This window comes from Erpetoichthys calabaricus, chromosome 2, assembly GCF_900747795.2.
Source record: "Erpetoichthys calabaricus chromosome 2, fErpCal1.3, whole genome shotgun sequence".
NCBI classification, from domain to species: Eukaryota; Metazoa; Chordata; class Cladistia; order Polypteriformes; family Polypteridae; genus Erpetoichthys; species Erpetoichthys calabaricus.
Window position 1 is genome coordinate 178,590,548 of NC_041395.2, and position 21,636 is coordinate 178,612,183.

Below are 21,636 nucleotides of genomic sequence, written 5' to 3' on the forward strand. Positions count from 1 at the left end.
TAGTTGAAACAATTACATGTTTAGTCAAACAATGTTATTATATTAGACTTAATGTTGAAAGGTTGGGGATGGGTTACTGGGTTGATGATAGCCATCCATTAGTTGTGTTGGGACAGTACTGAACCACACCTTTAAGTTTTTTGTCTGCCATTTACTGTGGTTTAACCCGAGCATCTACGAATTAGAGATTATTCCTACACACCACCACACTGTACTTCCAAAGTGTAGTAAGTGAAAATCATCGGCACAGATATGATTAGACTGAAAGTTCACCCAAATGCTTTTATGAACTGTACAGTACCTTGACCGTTATTCGCGCGTCAATTTGTTAACATCCTCACACTGCTAATGCGCAAGATGCCGTGCAGCCACGTCGCTTCCTACTCAAGTGTGACATTATTTGGTTTACACTCTGGTACTTCTTATTTATATTTTGCCTTTTTTTTTGTAAAACCACCGTTGCAAAAAGATGTTACAGCTGTTCGTGACTCCGTGAGTGTGGGAGCTCCCACTCACTCGTCGAGTTACGGGAGAGTCTGTGGGGGGCGCTGTGCAGCCGACAGCCCTGAACTGCTCTTTTATCTCAAGCCTCTCGACGGTGGGCTGACATGGAAGGAAGGAAGGAAGGGGGGGAGCTGTAATGATACAGCCGTACGTGTAACCAGAGAGCACCAGCTCACTCAGTTCTATGTGTGTGTGAAAAAGAAAAGAGAGAGGGTGGAAGGGGGGGCCTGAGCTCAGCAAGAACGTGAAGGCAGCAACATAAGAGGGAGTCGGTGGATAAAGGCAGAAAGAGAAGGAGAAGCGGCAGCGAAACTGTACCCCCCCCCCCCCCTCCACCTCCAAGCGACCCTGTCCCTCCTTCCTTCCTAGACTGCAAGGCGGTGGCGACGGCCCACAGGAGAGCTGCAAGCGCACATGCACTGCACACAGTCTGTCTGAGTCGGTCTCGCTCGCGCAACAAAGAGCGGCATCACAGGCTGAGCGATCTTCCGCGGACCCAGCATGAAGAAGAACAACTCGGTGAAGCGGGTGGGTGAGCGAGCGAACGAACTAACGCACGCGTGGTGCCGCGATCTCCTCTTTTGTGTATGCCTTCTTGCACTGGAGCGTGTCTAGTCTAGCCATCTCCGGGCTGGTGCGAGGTGCGTCTTTCGCCTTGCCCAAGGATCCACCTGGGAAAGAAGCTGCAAGATTCCTTCGTGGATTGGATGCTCACGAGCGGAGGTTCCGTTGTGCTGCCACCGTCTCGCCTGCAGTCCGTAGAGCATGAGCAGATTGCCCATGTACGATGGGCATCTTGTTTCTCCTCATCCTCGTGTGCCACTACGTGAAGTTGGGTCCTGTCAGCAACTTGCATGGCACTTTGCTCGCCAGTCCTGTCTGCTTCTGGGTGCCCTGCCGCGCATCTCTCAGGAGGCATGTTTGTTTAGGAACAAATTTTAGGGTGGAGTTACCTTTTATAAGGTTCATGCCTCGGTCGACTTCATTTACACATTTTTTTGAGAATCTTTAAAGGAGCTTGAAGTAGATGGAAGAAAATCTGATCAAGGGAGTACCCGCGCTCCATTTAGGTTTAGGTTTCTGTTTTATTGTACATCCTCACTTAAAGTGATGATTTATTTCAGGGTCCCCAAGATGCGAACCAACCATCAGCACAACCTGAGAAGATCGGCTGGATCCGGAAATACTGTGGAAAAGGGATATTTAGGGAGATCTGGAAAACCCGCTATGTGGTGTTGAAGGGGGACCACTTGTACATTTCAGAGAAGGAGGTTCGTTTTTTTTTCATCTCATGTCCTTTGTATGAACTATAATTTTATGTTTATCTCTTGTGTCTGGAGAAGCCAGAATGCTAAGCTGTGCTGTCAGTTCTGATCAGACAGGCTTATATTAACCACTTATGTGCTTTATGACACTTGAGTTGCCTTTTAGTGAAGTTTGTCTGCCATCAATTGTGACATCGGCAGAGATTTGTCAGGGGTGAATTTTAAACCTATTTTTTTTTTTGTGTGTGTGTTTTTCTTTATTCTATAGTTCTTAGTTGGGTAGCAGCTTGGTGACAAAGTAGTCATTACTGCCACCTCATAGAGCAAAAGTCTTTTGTTTGAGCCCTAGTTTGTTCAGTCTCTGTGTGGAGTTTGCAGATTGCTTCTGTTTCTGTTGTTTCTTCAGATTCCACCTAAACAAGTGCACAATAAATTGTGTTATGCATGTATGCATCCATAATTGTGCTTTTAGATGAACTGATATCTGTTTTAGGGTTGTCAAGTGCTTGAGTCCACCAAGAGAGCTCATTTCTCACCATGACTGTAGTGGCAGAGTGACTTTAGAAAATGAATCCATTGTTAGTTAGAAAGTATACCTTCTAGATTGTTCAAGTTGCAGTTCATACCAGGACTTCCATGTCCTAAGTTCTTTAAATTGATTTTGTGTGATTGCCAGCGTTATTAGGCAATTTATAACTACTGTATAGTTGTGGTAGAGATAATTAGTAAATCTCTTGTATATGCTAATGTTTTTTCAGTATGTTGATAAAATCCTAATGGCAAGAACTGTCCATTATATAGAGACATAAAGGTGAAAAGGGGAGTTAATAGTGCTCTGTATTTAAGGTTGATTGTTGCCTTGATCGCTGCGACTGTACTGCAGGGGAGAGTGGATTTTTCTGGTTATTTCATGTATGTATGTGGCACAGAAGCACCAGAGTCTAACTTTAACATTTTTATGTGGCCATTTCTCCACATGCTCCTGTTTTCTTTTCCACATCCTACAAATGCACGTGTTAAGTTTACTGGTTACACTACACAAGTCCTGCACAGGACTGGCATTGGAAGACTGTTTGGGGCTGGCGTGTGTATCTTGTGCTCACTGATGCTGGGATACTTTCTGGGTGTCCATAAATCCCTTGTATTATATTAAGTAGGTTTGGAAATTTCTGGCTAGAAGGATCTCCTTTACATATTTTAGTGACCATTTATTGTTAAAAGTGAACTAATCTGTATGAAACGCAAGATTACAAAATGTTTAAAAATAATGTTTATGAATCCTTGGGACAATTGTGTATTAGCCTTTTTCTGCCCTTTTTTGAAGTTCCTACTTTTGTGTTGCAATTTGTGGTTTTTGTTTCAACATGGTTCATTTTTTTAACTTTGATGACAAAAGTGGAATTTTTTTTGTGAAAGTAAGATTGACTCACTTAGAGGTTTGTTTTGAACTTTATTTGATGATCTGATCCTCTGCTACTTTTTAAACATGTAAATGTGAAATGCATATAGTCATCCGTGGTTGTTATTAATAGCTGATTTCAGACTAACTCTGTGATAATATGCTTGCTTCTACAACATTATACATAAATAATTGTTTTTTAACTTAATATATTTTTTAAACTTATAAACGTTTATACATCCATCACTCCCTGCTGCATTTGTTTCATCACAACCCATCAATCCGCAGATACAGATATCAACTTATAAGTGAAAAAAAGTAATTCTAAATATATGGATTTAAATCGTACTTCAGGCAAACTTTAATACATCCCAGTGTCAAGGTAATAATTTTCTTTTTATTTCTGTTTGTCTGCCTAATAATATCCACTTTCAACAAACAGAAATTTAAAAAATTAAAACAGTTTTAAAGGATTTTGCCTTGTATTAAGTAGTGTAGCAAGTCTCTTGTTGTATCCAAATTGTTTCATAATTTGCTTGAAAGTACACGACAAATGAGTTGTTTTCATGGCTGCGTTTTAGTAATGTGCTTCATTGTACAGTCAAATGTCCCAGAAATTCCACCACCTCGGTGGTAACTTATTTTATCTGTAATTTTGGCAGTAGGTCAGTATTTCCTTGTCAGCCAGGGTTAAGAAATGCTGAAATACACATGAATTGTTTGTGTAAATTCATAGCTATATCTGCAGTAAAAACTGTCTGGGATAGTTTTCCCATCTGCATTTGAAAAATATCAAAATGCTAATTCTGTTTAAACATTACCTAAATTGTTCATTGGGAGATGCACAAGCTGATGGACCATGAAGAACACTCAACCTATGAGCCCCAAATCTGATTTACAGTCTGCATGCTTGGAACACGCATTTCTTTACTTGTCTTTGCTTGAAATTTAGTAGGTAGCTTTATGTGTACATTATTCAAATGTGAATTGATGACTTTGTTTTGAATTTCATTGTAGTTGTACCTATTAAAAACAACAAGATGAGTAGCAAAGTAGTCTGTCTTTACAGGAAAAAGTTAGAATGGTTTTCAGTTGTATTAATTGTTTAAGTATTTGCTGTGACAGAGAAGAAGATTCAAATATGGTATAAAAGTTTGGTTATTGGTCTCGCCAAAAATAAAAATCTGCATTATAGGTTTGGAACTCAAATGATCCGAAGGGCAGCAGAGTAATGTTGCTTTCGAAATCTGTGAATTGACATGAGTTAAAAGATGTCTTTTTTTTGAGGCTGCTTCTTAAACAGCATGCTGCCTTTGCTGCTGTCTTATCGCATGTTTAAAATAGAACACCTCCCTGTTGCTAAGCCTTTTCTCTGCATCTTTATCATGATTCAGTATTCACGTGGCTCACACACACACACACACATATACACACAGACTTGTTTTCAATAAGAGGTGGTGTCCAAAAGCAGACCAGATAGGGCTTAACATGTTAGGCACTACTCTTGTCCATTAAGAGCATATAAGGAAGGATTTAAGCTGCTATGAGGTTCAAGAAATACAGTGTATCATTTCATACACGTAAGTACTCTTCTACAGATCAAAGCTCCCCACATACCCATTCTGTTAAGATGATTCTAATTTAATACTAAGCAGGGAGGCGTTTTCATTATTATTTTTAAATGTTATCTGATTGGCCACTTTCAGTTGTCTTGGTGTGAGAGAGAGTGTGGTGTGTGTGTGTGTGTGTAGAGGTGCCAACCCATCCCTACTTTGTCTCTAATGCTTCAGGTCCCCGCCTACCCTTAAAGTGGATTAAGAGGGAGCAGAAAATAGATAGATGGATTTAAAAAAATGATGAACAGTTTCCTTGTTTTCCTTTAATCCTTTAATGAAGTATTAGTGCACTGTAGTCTCAGAGAAAGGATTATTTTAAGATACATTGTGTATATATAAAGGTTAGCTCAAAAGCAGTGCCTTGTATTTATAAAGGTGGCAGGAAATGCTTTAGTACAGTTCGCAGCTCTCTTCACGTGAGATATTGTGGCTAAATAGTAGTAATAAATTTAGTTTCCTTAATTGATGCTTTTACTTCACTATGCTGACAGGGTTAATGGATGCAAGTACCAGCAAGTTCCTCCCACAGTGCACATTAGGTTAATTGATAAATGTGGATTGGCCCTTTGTAAGTAAGTGTAGAGTTAGGGATGTGTATGCCCTGTGGTGGTCTGATGCCCCATCCATTGTTGGCCCCTGTATTGTTTCAGTTTTTGCTGGAGTACACTCTGGCCCAGTAACTCAGATACTGAATTTAGTAGATTCGGGAATGGAACAATGGATTGGTATATGATGTTTGAGCATTTCAGGTTTGGGGGTCCCTCTTAAAATGTCACATTAAGGGTAATTGTGTAATTTCAAAAGCCTCTGTTTTCTAAGACCCCATTAAATTAAGTTTTATTTCTGCATCATTTGCTAAGCTTGATTATTTATAACACATAATCCTTTTTAGTTTTGGGACAATCCTATGCAGTAACCTATCTGGTAATCTTTATATAAAATAGACAATACTGCATACTGGAGTTAAGGGGAAGAAAGTATTTAGTTCAGGAAAGGAACATAAGGTAGTTTTATGAAAAATAATTTTACATATTTCTATACCTGAAAGTCAGGAAAGTTGCATTTATGTTAATGGTTGTTGTTTTTGTATGTATGGGAGGACTTTTTTGTATTTTTTCCTTCATACCATTTAAGTGAAAACTCTTTTGATTATTTACTTATACAACTGGCTTGCCACAGATTTACCAAGTTTACAAACGTTTTTAGCAGTTTATTGAAACAGTTCAATTTCGCCTTCCCCTTCATAATGTATGTTACATTCAGTTTAATATTTTAAAATTGTTCTGATGATTTTCCATCTGCACTTGTGGCCTTACTCGTTAGGTTCTTCCTACCACATTCATTTTCTAATGCTGTTTGTTAGATTTGCAATTTTTCTTTAACTGAATCTCCAGCTCATCACTGAGTTTCGTTTTCATACAAGTGTTCTTTGTACTCTTTAAAATTGTTAATTTTATTCAGTCTTCATGTATCAAATTTTTTCCACCTCTGTTTTTCAATGATCTTTTCTTTAGTGAAAATTAAGCTCCATTGACCTTGTACTCCTCTTTCAATTATTCATTCCTATTTCTTCACAGTTTATTTTTTTACCAGTGCTTTTTCAGTATTCTTGCCTGTTGAAAAAACTCAGCATTGAACTTGGAAAGGCTATCGTAAGGGAATTCTTCTTCAGTGTTTTATTAGGTCACTACTTAGCAGCAGTCTTTATTTAATAGACTGAGATTTTTTTTTTATGTTGTGATATTCTTGATTTGTTCTTGTGCTCTTCAAGTGACTTTCATTGATACTTTCAACATTAAACTTGTCCTTCACCTTCCAAGTATAGTAACTGTAATATTGGTGAGATCATATTGTACTGGCCTGTCATCACCATCTTCCATTTAATGTGAAATTTCAATATTAGAATTTCTTTGTCTTTTCTACATACACCCTAGTCCTTTTTCAGTGGACAAATTTGAGTTTCTGTACTTTTTCCTGTAAAGGACGGTAGTGAGACCAGTTTTGTTATGGTGGCACTGACCAGAAAGCTGGAGACAGAGCTGGAGGTAGCAGAGTTAAAGATGCTAAGGTTTGCACTGGGTGTGACGAGGATGGATAGGATTAGAAATGAGTACATTAGAGGGACAGCTCAAGTTGGACGGTTGGGAGACAAAGTCAGAGAGACGAAATTGCGTTGGTTTGGACATGTGCAGAGGAGAGATGCTGGGTATATTGGGAGAAGGATGCTCAGGATAGAGCTGCCAGGGAAGAGAAAGAGGAAGGCCTAAGAGAGGGTTTATGGATGTGGTGAGAAAGGACATGCAGGTGATGGGTGTAACAGAACAAGATGCAGAGGACAGAAAGATATGGAAGAAGATGATCCGCTGTGGCGACCCCTAACGGGAGCAGCCAAAAGAGGAAAAATAAAACTTTTTCCTGTAAAGAATATGCTCAACTGGATTCTGGTGTGGTCTTTCTTATGACATCCAAGTTGCTTTATGGTTCATTATATGCTTTCAAGTACTACCATGTCAGTAATTAAGCAATTTGAGTTGATGGAATACCAGTTGGTTTCTTCCATGTGATTAATGTAGCTTGTCAGTCAGTATGGATATATTCTTTTTATCATGAAAGGTTGGTCTTGCGATATTCTGGAGTTATTGTACAGTTGTCTTGATCATAAATATCATTAAAGTAAAGCGCAAACTGTTTCTGTTAATAATATATTTGTATGTTGTCAAGAGATGTCCCAAGAAGAAACTGAAAAATTTCTAGAGAATGGAGAAAGCAGAAAAGTTCAAAAAGGTTTTCTCCTAATTCATAGATTAAATCAATGAGTTTGAGTATGTTAATTGTAGCCAATTATGAAACATGCTGAAAGTCATTCAGTTCACATTTCAGTTCATTTGATCTGCTCCTGAATTTCTTGTGGCATATGATAACCGTGAACTCACAGTCAGTCAGAGTTATACATAATTGAAAGAAAAAGTACAAAACAGGACAAAACCAATGTTACAAGTGAGGTTGTTTTGGAAAAATCAGAAACTGATGTCAAAGCTTTTTGGATAACCTAATAAAATAAGCTTAGTTATACTGATGGCATTAAGAAGTGAAAATTAGGAAATTTTGCAAACTTCTATGCAGAAGAAAATTCAAATGGTGGCCTGCTGATGGTTAAATGACAACCAAGGCTATGCCACTGACATTAATGTTCAAGCGACAGTAGTTAAATAGTAGCAGTTATTTGTGTGCACTACAGTTGCAAATAAGACTTTATAGGAAAAAGATGAAACGCTGAGATTGACTTGAGAACAATGTACAACAATCGTTTTTTGAGGTCTGTAGTATATCCAAGAGAATGTGAATCCATGAAAACAAATAAAACCAACAGCTTTGAACAGTGAAGTTAAGGATTATTGTCACTTAGTCAGCTTATAACCCACTTAGTTCTGGACAGTGTCTTGAGGCATGCTGGAGCCTATCTGAGCTAGCATAGGACACAAGGCAGGAACAAACCCTGGACAGGGCACCAGTCCATCGCAGGCACACATACAGTGCTCTCCACTATTATTGGCACTCCTTGTAAAAATTAGTAAGAAGGGTTAGAAAAAAAAAATCCCTGTTTGCTGAAGAACCGTCATCTTGCACTGAAAAAAACGAGAAACATCTGACTTTTAACTGAAACAAAGTTCATTCAAAGAAATAAATATTTTAAAATTTTTATAAGGGGTGCCATTAAATAGTGGAGGGCACGTTACCCCAGCCATACACTAGGACCAATTTATTATCACAGATCCACCTAATCTGCATGTCTTTGGACAGTATGAGGAAACCAGAGAACCCTGAAGAAACCCATGCAGCTATGGAGAGGACATGCAAACTCCATGCAAACTCCTGGTCTCCTTACTGCGAGGCAGCAGCACTACCACTGCGCCACCCTAATGATATTCTATTAGTGGGGCAAAGTGATCTGTTCCAGGTTTATAAAACCTAATTTCATACTGAGGGTAAATATTTTAAAGTAATCTTTAACTAGAGGTACCGATACTAAGTTTCGTAGCTAGTAGACGAAGAATAGAAACAAGCATGGGAATTTCTAAAGTACCACTCCAAAAATTCAATTACATCACCATTGATAGAAATGTCCTTCTGATCACCAAGAGTCCGACATGACTAAATAATTTAAACACAACATAAGGTTTTATCATCAAAACAAAATTTTTAGCATAAATGTTAAAAATAAATTTTTAGAATACTGTACTTCAATTTTACAAATTCAGAGTTAATTTGTATGTGTATATTTACTTTGTAAGTTCTATGTACTGATTAAGAGTTGTTAGTCATTTTTCTATAAATCCTGTTCACATTCATTTAATGTCAAAGAGAAGCATACTTTATGCATTTTCTGTTAGATAAAGTACTTTAACTGACACAGCTATAATATTTTCTTTTCTGGTTTAGTTAAATATGTATCCACACGGCTACTTTCTATCACTTTGAGCAGTGTAGAGAAAGCAAGTGGGTATTATGAGAAGACCATGTCAGTTAATGTCTTCCGCTTTTAGAAACAGGGCAAAATAAAACAATGTGCTCTTGCTCAGTTTTGAGCTAAGCTACAGGACTCTGCTTAAACCTCAAGTTCAAATATATGATAAGAATTCTGAATAGATGCTTCCAATTTCTACACCAAGTGTCAGCTGTTTTACAGGCATGCAAAATGGTTATGTTTTTACAACAGATGTTTCTGCACATTTACTATTTTAGAAACTGATCATTGTACAGTAATTTTCTGTTTTTTTCTTAAATGAAAAATATCTTTCTGCATTATGTTGAGCAGTTGATAATGTATCATCTTTGATTTCATTTTATTATTGATGTTTTATGTTCTGTCATGCACCACAGTGGGTTTTGTAAAGATTGTTTTTTTTTCTACACATTAGTTACTTCAGCACAGTCTGTATTTATTTAGTCACTTATGGATTGTGAGCAGAAATAGAGTTGTCTACTGCAAGAGAAAAGACAAATGCCTGTCACGTTAGAATATTGCTTCTTCCTCTTCTGGGATATGTTGGAAATATTCCATTACATGCCAGTTAATATTGACTTAAACTACCAATACTAACATTACATCATAATTTACCACCACAACACTATGAGTAATGCTTTCATGGATTTTTAAGTTGTTTAATTTTTTTTGTGTTTTCTTGAAACAGAGATAATATTTGAGCATTTACGACATACAAGTAGACAGACATGGTAGTAAAATTACACTGTGTAATTTTACTACCATGTCTGTCTACCTGTATTTCGTAAATGCTCAAATATTATCTCTGGAGCCAGTGAACCCATTTTGCATGTGTTGTTAAGGGTAGTAGTTAGTTTGTTCTTGTCATGTATTTTATTGATTTAAACAAAATACAATACAAAGCTTTTCTGTGAATTCAAGGGAGTGTATTAAGTCTAATGGTCATATTAGAATGCTTGGCCTTCTTAACCCTGTAGTAGGACATGGAAGTTATGCATGTCGATTAATTAATGAATTATGAATGTTTAGTAAAGAAAAAGTGGAAAATGTTTAAATATAATGTATCAAATTTATATAATATTTTCAGAGCTATTTAATCCATTTCAGATAGTGGGTACCTGAAGCCTTTCCCAGTAGCATGATGCATAAAACATGAGTTGACATTCTGTTCTTCTTTAGCTGTTTTAATCTATATGAGGAACATACAGTATCATAGGCTTTTTGTTTACATAGCTCACCAAACTGGGTAGGTGTTAGACTGTAATTTTGATTGTGATTTAACATATATTTTTTATGATATGCTGATTGAAACTTGATTCAAGTTTATTTTATATATTATTATGTGACCTTTAAGCTCAATAAACATAATAAAAATAAACAAAATGAGATGCCAGTCCATTGCATGGCTCACTCAAATGTACACACACTCATATGGGGACCTGTTTTGGAATGCATATCTTTAGGAATATAGGGAAGAACCAATACCTGAACAAAAACCACATGGACATTTCTAGAACAATCAAAACTAGGATGGTGGATCAACAAAGCAACAGTGCTGGTCTGTATTAATAAGCTAAATCTTCAGGTTGCATGGCTGTCTGTACAGTTCCTAGTATATTTTGTGCATTCCACTCCCTTATTTCCTTCAACCAGACCTTGGGTATGGAAGCAGAAAGATGAATGAGGTTTCATCCACCAAACTTTGAGCCCCACCAACTCTTGTGTAGTTCAGAACCCTCTTTTCGTACACAGGAAAAAACAATTACACACTAGCAAGCAACTTGAAGACATAATGTAGCCTTCCACCCCAATCACCTGCTTCTCTCAGTGTTAGTTTATCTTCTGTGAATATGCAGTGGGTGTGCAGTGACTCCTTACACTTCAAAATATGTTGGGTTGTGATTTCTGATTTATTTTTTGATATACCTTAAAAGTGGCAGTTATATTATGAAAACTAAGAAACGTAAGGAACACTCACCCTTTCATTTGTCCAAGTGTTTAAGTTTGAACTTCACAATGTCTATAATTCTTCAGCATTATCATTGTCACTTTAAAATTGAGGATGTGATTTAAGTCTGTGGGATGATTGCGCTCACAACAATAAAAGTCATTCAGTGTTTAACCTTAGTACAGATTTTGGTGTGTTCTGGTGTACACTTCAAACTTGGAACTCAAATGCTCTTAAATTGCAGTTCTCCTCTTTATGTATCTGTCTATATTACTGATGTTTCATGGGTGTCGTCACCTACTGGAAACTCAGGAAGCTATCTTGAAATATCCTAGTAGAAGTGTTGTAACGTGTACCAGTGAAATTCTTACTTGCATATCCGGCTAGTCTGCACCACATTGTCACTCTCTGGTGCCAAGATAAACAAGTCAAAATAAAGCTGAGAGAGAGGAGATAAGATGGCTGTAGGGACTCACATTTGAAATGGAGTTAGAAAAACACTAGCATCTGTATGTGTGCCAGTGACAGGTCAAAAGATATTCACAACTTCTTTCTAGAAAATGTGTGCCTTCCAAGGGCGTAAAATCATTTGTAAAATCATTTTTGAATAATAAAAAAAAACCTAAGGAGTGGTCAGTTACAGTGCATCCTATTATAAAATCTAGACTTGCCTGGGCATTAGCAGAAGTGTAATTTTGCATTAAGAATTGCTCGTTGACAAGTTTAAATGTACTCTTGTATTATATTTGCCATTTCCTCATTATGTTGTGTGTTATATTAAACACTTCTCTATTCTACAGATAAAGTAGCATGGTGGCACAGTGGTGAATGCTGATGCTTCATAGCTCTAACTTCTACCCATCACAAAGACATGCATATAAGGCCAATTGCCAGCTCTGATCTGCATGCAAGGTTGGTTCCTGCCTTATGGATAGTGTTGCTTGGATGCACCCCAGCTTCTCATGAACCTAAACCAGATTAATCAAGTTTAGGCGATGAATGCATAGATGTATATTCTTGATAGCTCAGGGGAAGTGTGTTTTACGGTATTTTGCACGTTAATGTATCACTGTCAAAGGCACTTGTTTCTGCCACACACAGTTCAAAGTCGTAAAGCCTGGATATGTTTAATCACTAAATTCAGTCCAACCGTGAGTTAGAATGTTAACATAGTTCAAGTTTAAACAGGCAGCCATGTGGCTATTGTCTCTGCCATCTCCGCAAGTCTTCACTGGTAAGAGCTGTCATATATTGCTCGGACCTCTTTAAAAAGTTATGCAGAGCTTTTTTGTTCTATCTGCTCTGGAGCTTCTCATCAAATCTTTAATAATGTGAGATGGCAGTGCTTTTGCTTATTATCTTCTTCTCATTCGGCTGCTTGAATAACATAATTCTTTTCTTGTTGGTCTGAAGTGCTACCTGCCTAGTAGCATTGACTTGCAATCAAAAGGCAATGGCAAATATGACTATAGCTAATGGGGGTTCATTCATTCATTCATTCATTCATTCATTCATTCATTCATCTTTGGATATGCATAATCCGTTTCAGAATCACAGAGGCTAGCATTGAACACAATGTAGGAAATAATTTACATTCCATAATTAGCCTAAAAGACTTGTCTCTGAGATGCAGTGGGATAACCAGAGTCGTCGTCTTCTTCTTCTGGCTGCTCCCATTAGGGGTTGCCACAGTGGATCATCTTTTTCCATATCTTACTGTCCTCTGCATCTTGTTCTGTTACACCCATCACCTGCATGTCCTCTCTCACCACATCCATAAACCTTCGCTTAGGCCCTTCCTCTTTTCCTCTTACCTGGCAGCTCTATCCTTAGCATCCTTCTCCCAATATACTCAGCATCTCTCCTCTGCACATGTCCAAACCAACGCAATCTCGCCTATCTGACTTTACCTGGAGAAAAATACCCATACAGACAAAGAGAGAATGAGCAAACTGCAAATTGACAGCAAACAAGCCGGGGTTCAAATCAAGTCTTCCTGGAACTTTGGGGCAGCACTGATAACCATTTTGCCACCATGCACCCTTACCTTTGTGATACAGAGCAATTTTTAGAATTTACCAGTTGGATAATGGCTTAAACCTTTACGTGAAAGATCAGTTTCTTTCTTCTTCCATTGTAATGCCGAAATGTTTGCTGTTCTTTTACTGTTCCTGTGTTATGCTATACATAATTTTGATGCTGTCATCCAGAGTTAAAAGGTCTGTGATACCATTGCCAATTATATAGGTCTTGTTTATAATACTTGTACCTTGCAAGACAGTAAATATTAAGCCACTGTTAACATTCAGATTACTTTTTTCTGTTAAATTGAAGATAACCACAGGTGGCTGATGCATATTCTTTTTCTCCTTGAATTCAGATCACTTTTTCCTCCTGAAGTCTATTAAAAGATATACGTAGAAAGCTAAGGGCAATAGTTACCTTTTTTTCTGATTACTGGCCATCAGGCCTAGTTTAAAAGTAGTATGCTTTAAAGGGGACCGTCATGTACACCTAGATATAACTCTCTAATCTTTCTTTCACAAAAAGATGCTTACCATTTGTTGATGCAACTGAAATGCCACATGTCATTTCCATATTTTGGTCATCATTGCTCTACTTTATACATGTTTTAATATTACCTTGTTTTGTATAGCTTTATGTATGCTGCTAAATGCTCAGTTAATGAACGGCCTTTTAAGAATTAGTCAGCGTTTTTTAAATAAAACAATTTGTGATATTTGCAATGAATATAAATCTGTCACAGATTTGTCTCTGAGATGCAGTGGGATAACCAGAGTCGTCGTCGTCTTCTTCTGGCTGCTCCCATTAGGGGTTGCCACAGTGGATCATCTTTTTCCAGATGCTGCACAGAAGCATGAGTGTTATAGAGCAAATGATAATGAAAAGTCCTGAGATTAGCAAGGGGTGACATGCATAAGGCTTATGTAATAGTATTTGCATGTGTACTTTTTTGTTGAAATTTACGAATGCAGTTGTGTGATCTTTTGCAAATAGAGCTTGCTATTTAAGTGCTTTTGGGTTTAGTAGTTTGCACAAGTTACAATTTTTTTATTTTGATTGTTAGAGTCAGAAATGAATGCACACACATATATTTTTGTCCCATGTAAAAATAGTCTTGTCATCTTTTATGTACTTGAGCTTAGCAAAGCCACATCCTCTCAGCCTGCCTTGCTGTCGCACCTTTTTGATGTTTATTCTGTTAAGACTTGTATTCTGTATCCTCATTTCTGGCATATATTTGACGATTTGTCGAATTTGGATCTAGAAGTGATGTAAAAACAGAATTCCACCTTCCATGGACTATCTAACTTCAAATTTCAGATAAGCTCTTGATGCCATTTGAACATAAATTTGAATTTGGCCAAATAATTCTTTGTTAAAGTTTGTATGGTCCCCTTCCAAAGTCCAAAGGTGTATGTGTGTGTGTATACATGTGTGTGCCATAAAAATGATTAGAGTCTCACGGGGGTGGGCACTTGGTTTATGTGTGTTGCTGGCTCAACTTATTTTTTCTTTTTTTTTTTTCTTTTTTTTAAATATTACATTAATGTTTCAGGGGTTAGGATATTGCACTTTAAATCATCATTTGGTCAGTCCAGTCCCTGCCTCTGATTAAGTGTGTTGTACCTGAGCAAGACACTTCTCCTGTGCTTCCATTGTAAATATACTGTATACTGTAAATATATATAACATTTATCCTGATCTTATAGTAATAAATTGGGGGCAGAATGAACATGCACTGAGTAAAATTTCCTAGATATAAGTTTGATTACCTCCTGAGTTGTGTGTATTTCTACTACAGACTTCTTCTGACGTTCAAGTATATGCTATTAAGTTAATTTGTGACATTAAATTAATAAGTGAAGACTGTTCTGTTCACCAATCCCAGCATATTACCCAAATGGTTTTAATTTGCTTCTGCTTGTGAGTTTCTGTCAAGGTAATTTTTGGGAAGACAAACATTTTTATTCATCCATCTATTTTCAATGTTGATTATTCTGTTTCATGGTGGGGAGCCTATTATTATATCATCATGAATAAGGCAGGAATAAAGCCTATAAAGGGGCACAGAATACCCTGAATGGAGAAAAAAACATTCATAATCTAATCTGCACATTTGGTTTGCAGTATAAAATCAAGTAACAAATTTAAATCGAGTCGCTGTCACCTCAGTTTGCTATCCATTCTTCAAGCCGTTGATTTTCTGACTGGCCTGGTACTACTACATGATTAATAATAATGGGTCTGTAATAATATATAAATTTGAATACTGTGCATTTCCATTGCTGATTATAAGTTTGATGTTTAAAATTGACATAGTTGAGTAGTCATCTAATTTTTAAGTGGCAGGCAGTGAAACATTCTCTGCCATGTGCTGGCATGGTACGTACCTGTACAAATTAATTAAACAGTGTGTCTAACAACTTCCTGTTCATGAAGTGCTTGGCCATATTTATTGAAAAAATAAATAAGTTAATTGTTACTCTAATATAGGGTCCTACCTTTTTCAATTAAAGTACTTTTATTGATGTTCATTCCATTTATATAACTTGCATTATCATAAAATTTTAAGTTTTTAATTTGTTAATTTATGATAGCTGTACAATTTAAGAGTTGTTTATCAAATATACACAGATTTGAGAGATACAATTCATATAATTTTGATTGATTTTTATTTACAGGTTTTAAAGTATTTTTACACCCAATTAACATCATACACTTTTATTTGCATGCAAGGCTGCATTATTTACTAGTGTTTTTGCACCAAATATATGTTGGTGCACTCCCATTAATGAAGAGATCTGAAGTTAATATTGCAATTGAAATGAGTTCCTTTGTAAGGAAGGTACATGTGCATCATTAGATAATATAACACACATATATGTCTCAAAATTTCTAAATGGTAATATTATAAAATTGAAAAAACAGGGTGGCATCAGGATAGTCGCATTGCTCCAGCCATTTTGTTGTAAATGAGAACTCAGAGTGCATTTGTTTAACCCCACAATTCTTAACATTATAAAGAGTAATCTTGAAGTAAGCTTAGTATATGATTAATGTCTTAGCAGGTAAAAATAAGTAAGATATAGTCTCAGCCAAGTTTTATTAAAAGCAGTACATTTTCTAAATGATATTGTACAGATACAATAGCATGCATTATCCATAAATTTTGAGCAATTCTGGGTAAATATTTTCTCAATTGGGGTTTCCCAAGGGCATGCAGTATATGACTGATTTTATAAATACTTGCATATACATATATGGTTACTTTAGGTAAAGTTATCAGCTTAGTGAATAATAATGTGTACAGTTTTACACTGTTGTATAACTATAATAAAAATATTACTAATAGTATAGGACATGGAATGCTCCAGCAGACCCCCGTAACCCTGTAGTTAGGATATAGCGGGTTGGATAATGGATAGATGGATGGATGGATGGAATGATTGCACATGGCAGTGTAGGAGGCTAAGCTGGCTATGAAAATGGATAGATGAAGGCTAATGTATATTTTGGTTTCAAATATACAAAGTAAGCACTTTTATTAAGAAGACACTTCCAAAAGTTTCAACAGCTAAAGTACAGCATCTGATAATCCATTTTTTTAATTCAGTATATTCTCATTATATTCTCATTCAAGGTGATAGAGGGACTGGAACCTGTTGTAGCAGTATTTGAATGCAAGGCAGTAGCAAACCCAGAGTTTGCCCATTCTTGTTTACTTTTTGTAATATGACCTTAGAATTTACTTTAAGAGCATTCACAGAACTGCGGTCTGGAGAAAGGTCTTGGTGGTAGTGAAGTCCTAAACCCTGACAGTGACTTAAAAGCATCAGTTTCTTAAATAAACCTGTTTATGGAGGTGTCCCAATGCTACCTATCATGATTACAGAGCCTGTCCTTCTGTGAGATCCCAGCAGTTCTTTCACATTTTGTACCACAGTGCTCCCCAAGTATATCTTTGCTTATATATACAGTACATCCATAGCTGTATAATACTAAAAATGTTCATCAAAGAAATTGATAAGAATAAGGAAAGTCATCCATTTTTTTTATCACCCATCCAGGTTAAACCACATTGTAGAATAAAGTCAGTTTCAGCTAAACAAGTCTTCTAGTTAACTATACATTTGTAGATCATCTAAAGACAGTAGTATGAGGCATGAGTGCTATTTGAAAAAATATTTTCTGAAATCTTAAGACTAAGAAACAAGGCTTCTGCCATAGCACAACATTAGCATATTGATTGTCTTGGCAATGCAGGGTTTTGTTAAGTGTATACTGTCAATAACATTCTGACATTGTCACTCTCTGTATGGAGCTTACTTTGTTGTCCTTTTGTCTGTTTTGTTTTTTTCTCTGAGTTCTCCTATCCCAGCTGACTACTCTACAATGGCCTGATGGAACGGAGTTTGAATGACGGTAGACTGGCATCTCATCCAAGTTTAATCCCTGATTTTTGTGCAGTGCTGTTAGGCTAGTGTTTGGTTTCCTGTGACTGTAAAAATGATGGATTAGATAAACTTTATTAATCCATACAACAGATACATAAAAAAACAAGGATACAGACTTGCAGGACAGATAATAGCCAATCAATCAATAGATAAGTAAAGAAATAAATAAAAATAAACTTAATGAGTACATCAGTTGGAAGCATTGTATTGTATGATAGCAGTGGGCAGAAAAGACCCCCAGAGGCACTTCTTAGCACACCATAGTGGAATGCACCTGTGGCTAGAAGTGCTTCAAGAGAGTGCCTCTTGGAGGGGATGGCAGGGGTTTTTCGTGTTGGTATCTAATTTTGCCATCATCCTCTTTTCTACAAAGATTTATAGATTCTGTGTTAGTTGGGTTATTAGTTAGATCTGTAAATATTATTACCAGTTTTACTAATACCATGGAGAGCTGAAGTGTTTGGCAATGTAAACTTTATGATGTACTAGGGGACATACCTCCTGCTCCCTTTGCTTGCCTGTTTTAATCGAGTCATTGTTGTATTTGCAGTATTTAAATTAGGCTGCTTGAAAGAGCTAAAAAGCATAGGTGCAGGCAGAAGAAATGAAGTAGATCCTTTGAAGAGACATGGGATTTAAGCGTACTTCACTGCTTTGCATGTGACGATTTTCTGGCAAGGGTTTATTTAACAATATTTTTGTCAAAATTCATGTGTTTGGGACTTTATGAACAAGCAACTTGATGTTTGGACTATGCAACTTGCATAGTTTGGAATTTCTTCATTAAGTTTCAATATGTTTAATGTTAATCAGTTATTCTTATTAGGAATTTTGTTATCTCCATTTTCCATGAAGATACAAATTTAAACATTTTTCTTGGTCATCACTCCAAATGCAATGAGTAACAGGTCCAAATATTTTAGATCCATTAAGAACTAAGACTTTAACCTTTAACTAAGTAACTTTAACCTCAAGTGACAGCCAGTAAGACCAACGGTATGCGCAGATTGAGAGGCATGGAAATCAGTTGCCTTTCCATTACCTTTACAACTCAGTGTAGTTAGAACTATTTTCTTTACAGCTGCTCAAACTGGTGGAGTAATGGTGTTTGTGGCATGATTTCCCTTTGCATCAGCTTTTAAACAAATTTTTGTTCCTTTTGCAAAGGATGTTGGGAAATTGGAGTGAACCACCACAAAATAAATGAATAGCCGTGTTGCACTGTAGAGAGCAAAGACAGCCATTTGTGCTTTTCAGTTTATGTGGTTTGTTGCAGTTAAAATTAACGTAGCCCAGACTTAGGGAAAGCATTTACAGAATTTGTCAGATGGCTTAGGGGCCATGCATTTTTAAATGGATAAGTGGATTCTGCAGAAAACTGTAGGTATGATTCAGTATACCAGGTTAATGTTAAAAAAAAAATTAGCAGCTAAATAACTTTTCTTTTCTCTCAAGTAAATGTTATGTCATATATTTTACATGCTGAAAATACAATGCATTAGTTAGGCAGCTTTTAGGCACAGAACTCCAGTGTGAATATCTGTGTTGTTTTAAACTTTCTGTTTAGTTTAAATCTTATGCATGTTTCTGAAAAAAAAACAGTTTAGTTAGTCTTTTTAGTATCTAAATTCGGTTAAGTGGTTGTGATTAAAACGCAGCATCTATGTTATAAATTGTGTAGTTATAAAGAAAAAAGAATATTTCATGTAGGCTATGCTGTCTAGCTTAATTTTAAGGTGGGGAAATGCTATTGAGAACTTATCCTAAATGTTCTTTTTCTTAGTTAATAATTCAGTCCATCCATCCATCCATTCACCTATCCATCCATCTCCTCATCATGCTTAACCCAAATGTCAATATTATACTTTGGCAAAATAAGCCCTAATTCGAACACACATTTATTCCCTGCGCTATTACTAGACTGTTTTCACAGAATATTATAAAGCCACAATGTTGAGAATGTTTGTTACAAAATAATGCAACCAAATATGAAGACTTGTGTTGTAACTATTGTGTCCTCTATGTTTGGTTTTAAATGTAAAATCATATCAGCATTCAGTATTCTGAATTCCTGTACTATTTTATATTTCTTCCCCCCCCCCCCCTTAATGACAAGTAGTTTATACTGTATGTCACACTAGCCCTGGAGTGACAAATGATTATAAAGTTGGCAGAAAATATATACTGATGTCATTGAGAAAATTCTGCTTTCACTAGAATAAAGTCTGATTCAATCTCAGGTCTTTGCAAACACCACATAATCTTTCTTCATCTAGCTAGCAGATAAATTTGTCAGGCCTGATTTTAACTTGTGTTTGTGTTTTGAGATCTGATGAAATAACATAAAGACAAGTTCCTCTTTTTTTAGAAGTGCCAGATTTAAGACTTTGACTATAAAACAGTAAATAGCAAACACTTGAAGTTTGATTAAAGATGGAAACTGACTCTGGTTTTTACCACTTTATATATATCAAGAGTTTCCATTGTTTGAGAATTTGGTCTGTGACATCTGCAGTGTTACAGTCAACGAATTAATAATTTGCCACATGTGATTTCAAGAGTAATCCTAATGTAAGACCAGAGTCTGTAATGGCACAGTACACACTGGCTAATGGATGGGTCTGCCAACTATTTTTAGATACAAGTCTAAAGCTAACTATAACTGTTACTGTTCTTTGTATGTAGACTCTTCAATGACTGAAATGATTTCAATTTAAAGGAATACTCCACCCAAAAATAATACTGTTTTTATGTTACTCACCTCTTGTAGCTTGTACTGATGCCTGAGAAAAATACCTTATGTTATGCTTTCATAGAGATCAGAGAAAGAATCTGAGCAGTGCACAAAGGGGGAAGGCATTCATATGGGAACATGCTTTTTAACTGAAGACCGGACTCTTGACCAGTGAATGATTTTCCTTAAGTATTTTTGTAACAATGCTTTAGCTGAAAAAAAATGTTATGTGTTTTGCCCATTCTGAGTATATGACTGGATGACACAACATGTGGATTATATGACACGAGTAACTCAAGATTTTTTTCATGGATGTTCTTACATTTGCTGGGGTCCAGCATTGGTTTCCACAGACACCAGTTCTTTAGAACATTTGTTATCTCTTTTTTTCCATGAACACACAAGGTTAAAAAATTTTCTTGGCCATCACAACAAACCGCATGGGGTAAGTAACATAAAAATATTTTGTGTGATGTATATTAAGGTAAAGGAACACATGTACAGATCATTATTGCTACTATTGTGGAAAATATGTTTTGTTCACTGCTCGTACTGATGATTGTGATTAATTACATCTAGTCAAATCAAATGTCACCTAATTAGGCAGATGATCTGTGGCTAGAGATGATGGTGATTCTCCAAGGGCCCATTTTATTCCAGCCATTAATAATTCATAGAGGCTTTTCTAGTTCAACCTAAAACTCGTACCTCAGGTATTCCAATTTGATTTGAGAGAATATGGAGGTGTAGGTGTTCCTTCTGCTCAAGAGCTGATATTGGTTTCTGTAGGAAGTGCTGTTTCAGTCTTAAGTGAAATTGACTGCTCCATAAAATGCTTTTTTTAATCTAATTGATATTGATTACTACAGGAAATGGACCCAAAGTGTTATCGATTCATATTTTTATCTTATTTGAACTGTTCATTGATAGCCCTTAATGCATATTATTTAAGACAATGGGGTACAAGCACCATTTGGAAAGACAACATTTTGGCAGGTTACTACATAGATGAACTGAGACACTATAATCCTGATTATTTGCTTAATCTGTAGTTTTGTACTCTTTGCTAAATTTTCCTCCTGTATTGCAGGAGCTCTTATTTAGTAATCATCCTTTCTAAGCTTGAACTCGCTATGTAAACAAATTGAGAGAATCTGAAAGAGTGCACACTGTGACAGATAAGGGCG

General features: G+C 36.4%; 1 protein-coding gene across 1 annotated transcript in view; it reads left to right on the forward strand.

The window, feature by feature from the left end:
- The first annotated feature begins 592 nt into the window (after nt 1-592).
- LOC114646584 (pleckstrin homology domain-containing family O member 1-like) overlaps nt 593-21,636 on the forward strand; it is a 74,410-nt gene continuing 53,366 nt past the window's right edge. Inside the window, exons 1-2 of the mRNA XM_028794843.2 lie at nt 593-1,032; nt 1,629-1,775. Coding sequence (XP_028650676.1) covers nt 1,006-1,032; nt 1,629-1,775 — 174 coding nt within the window. The 5' untranslated portion in view covers nt 593-1,005. The remainder of the gene's footprint in view (nt 1,033-1,628; nt 1,776-21,636) is intronic.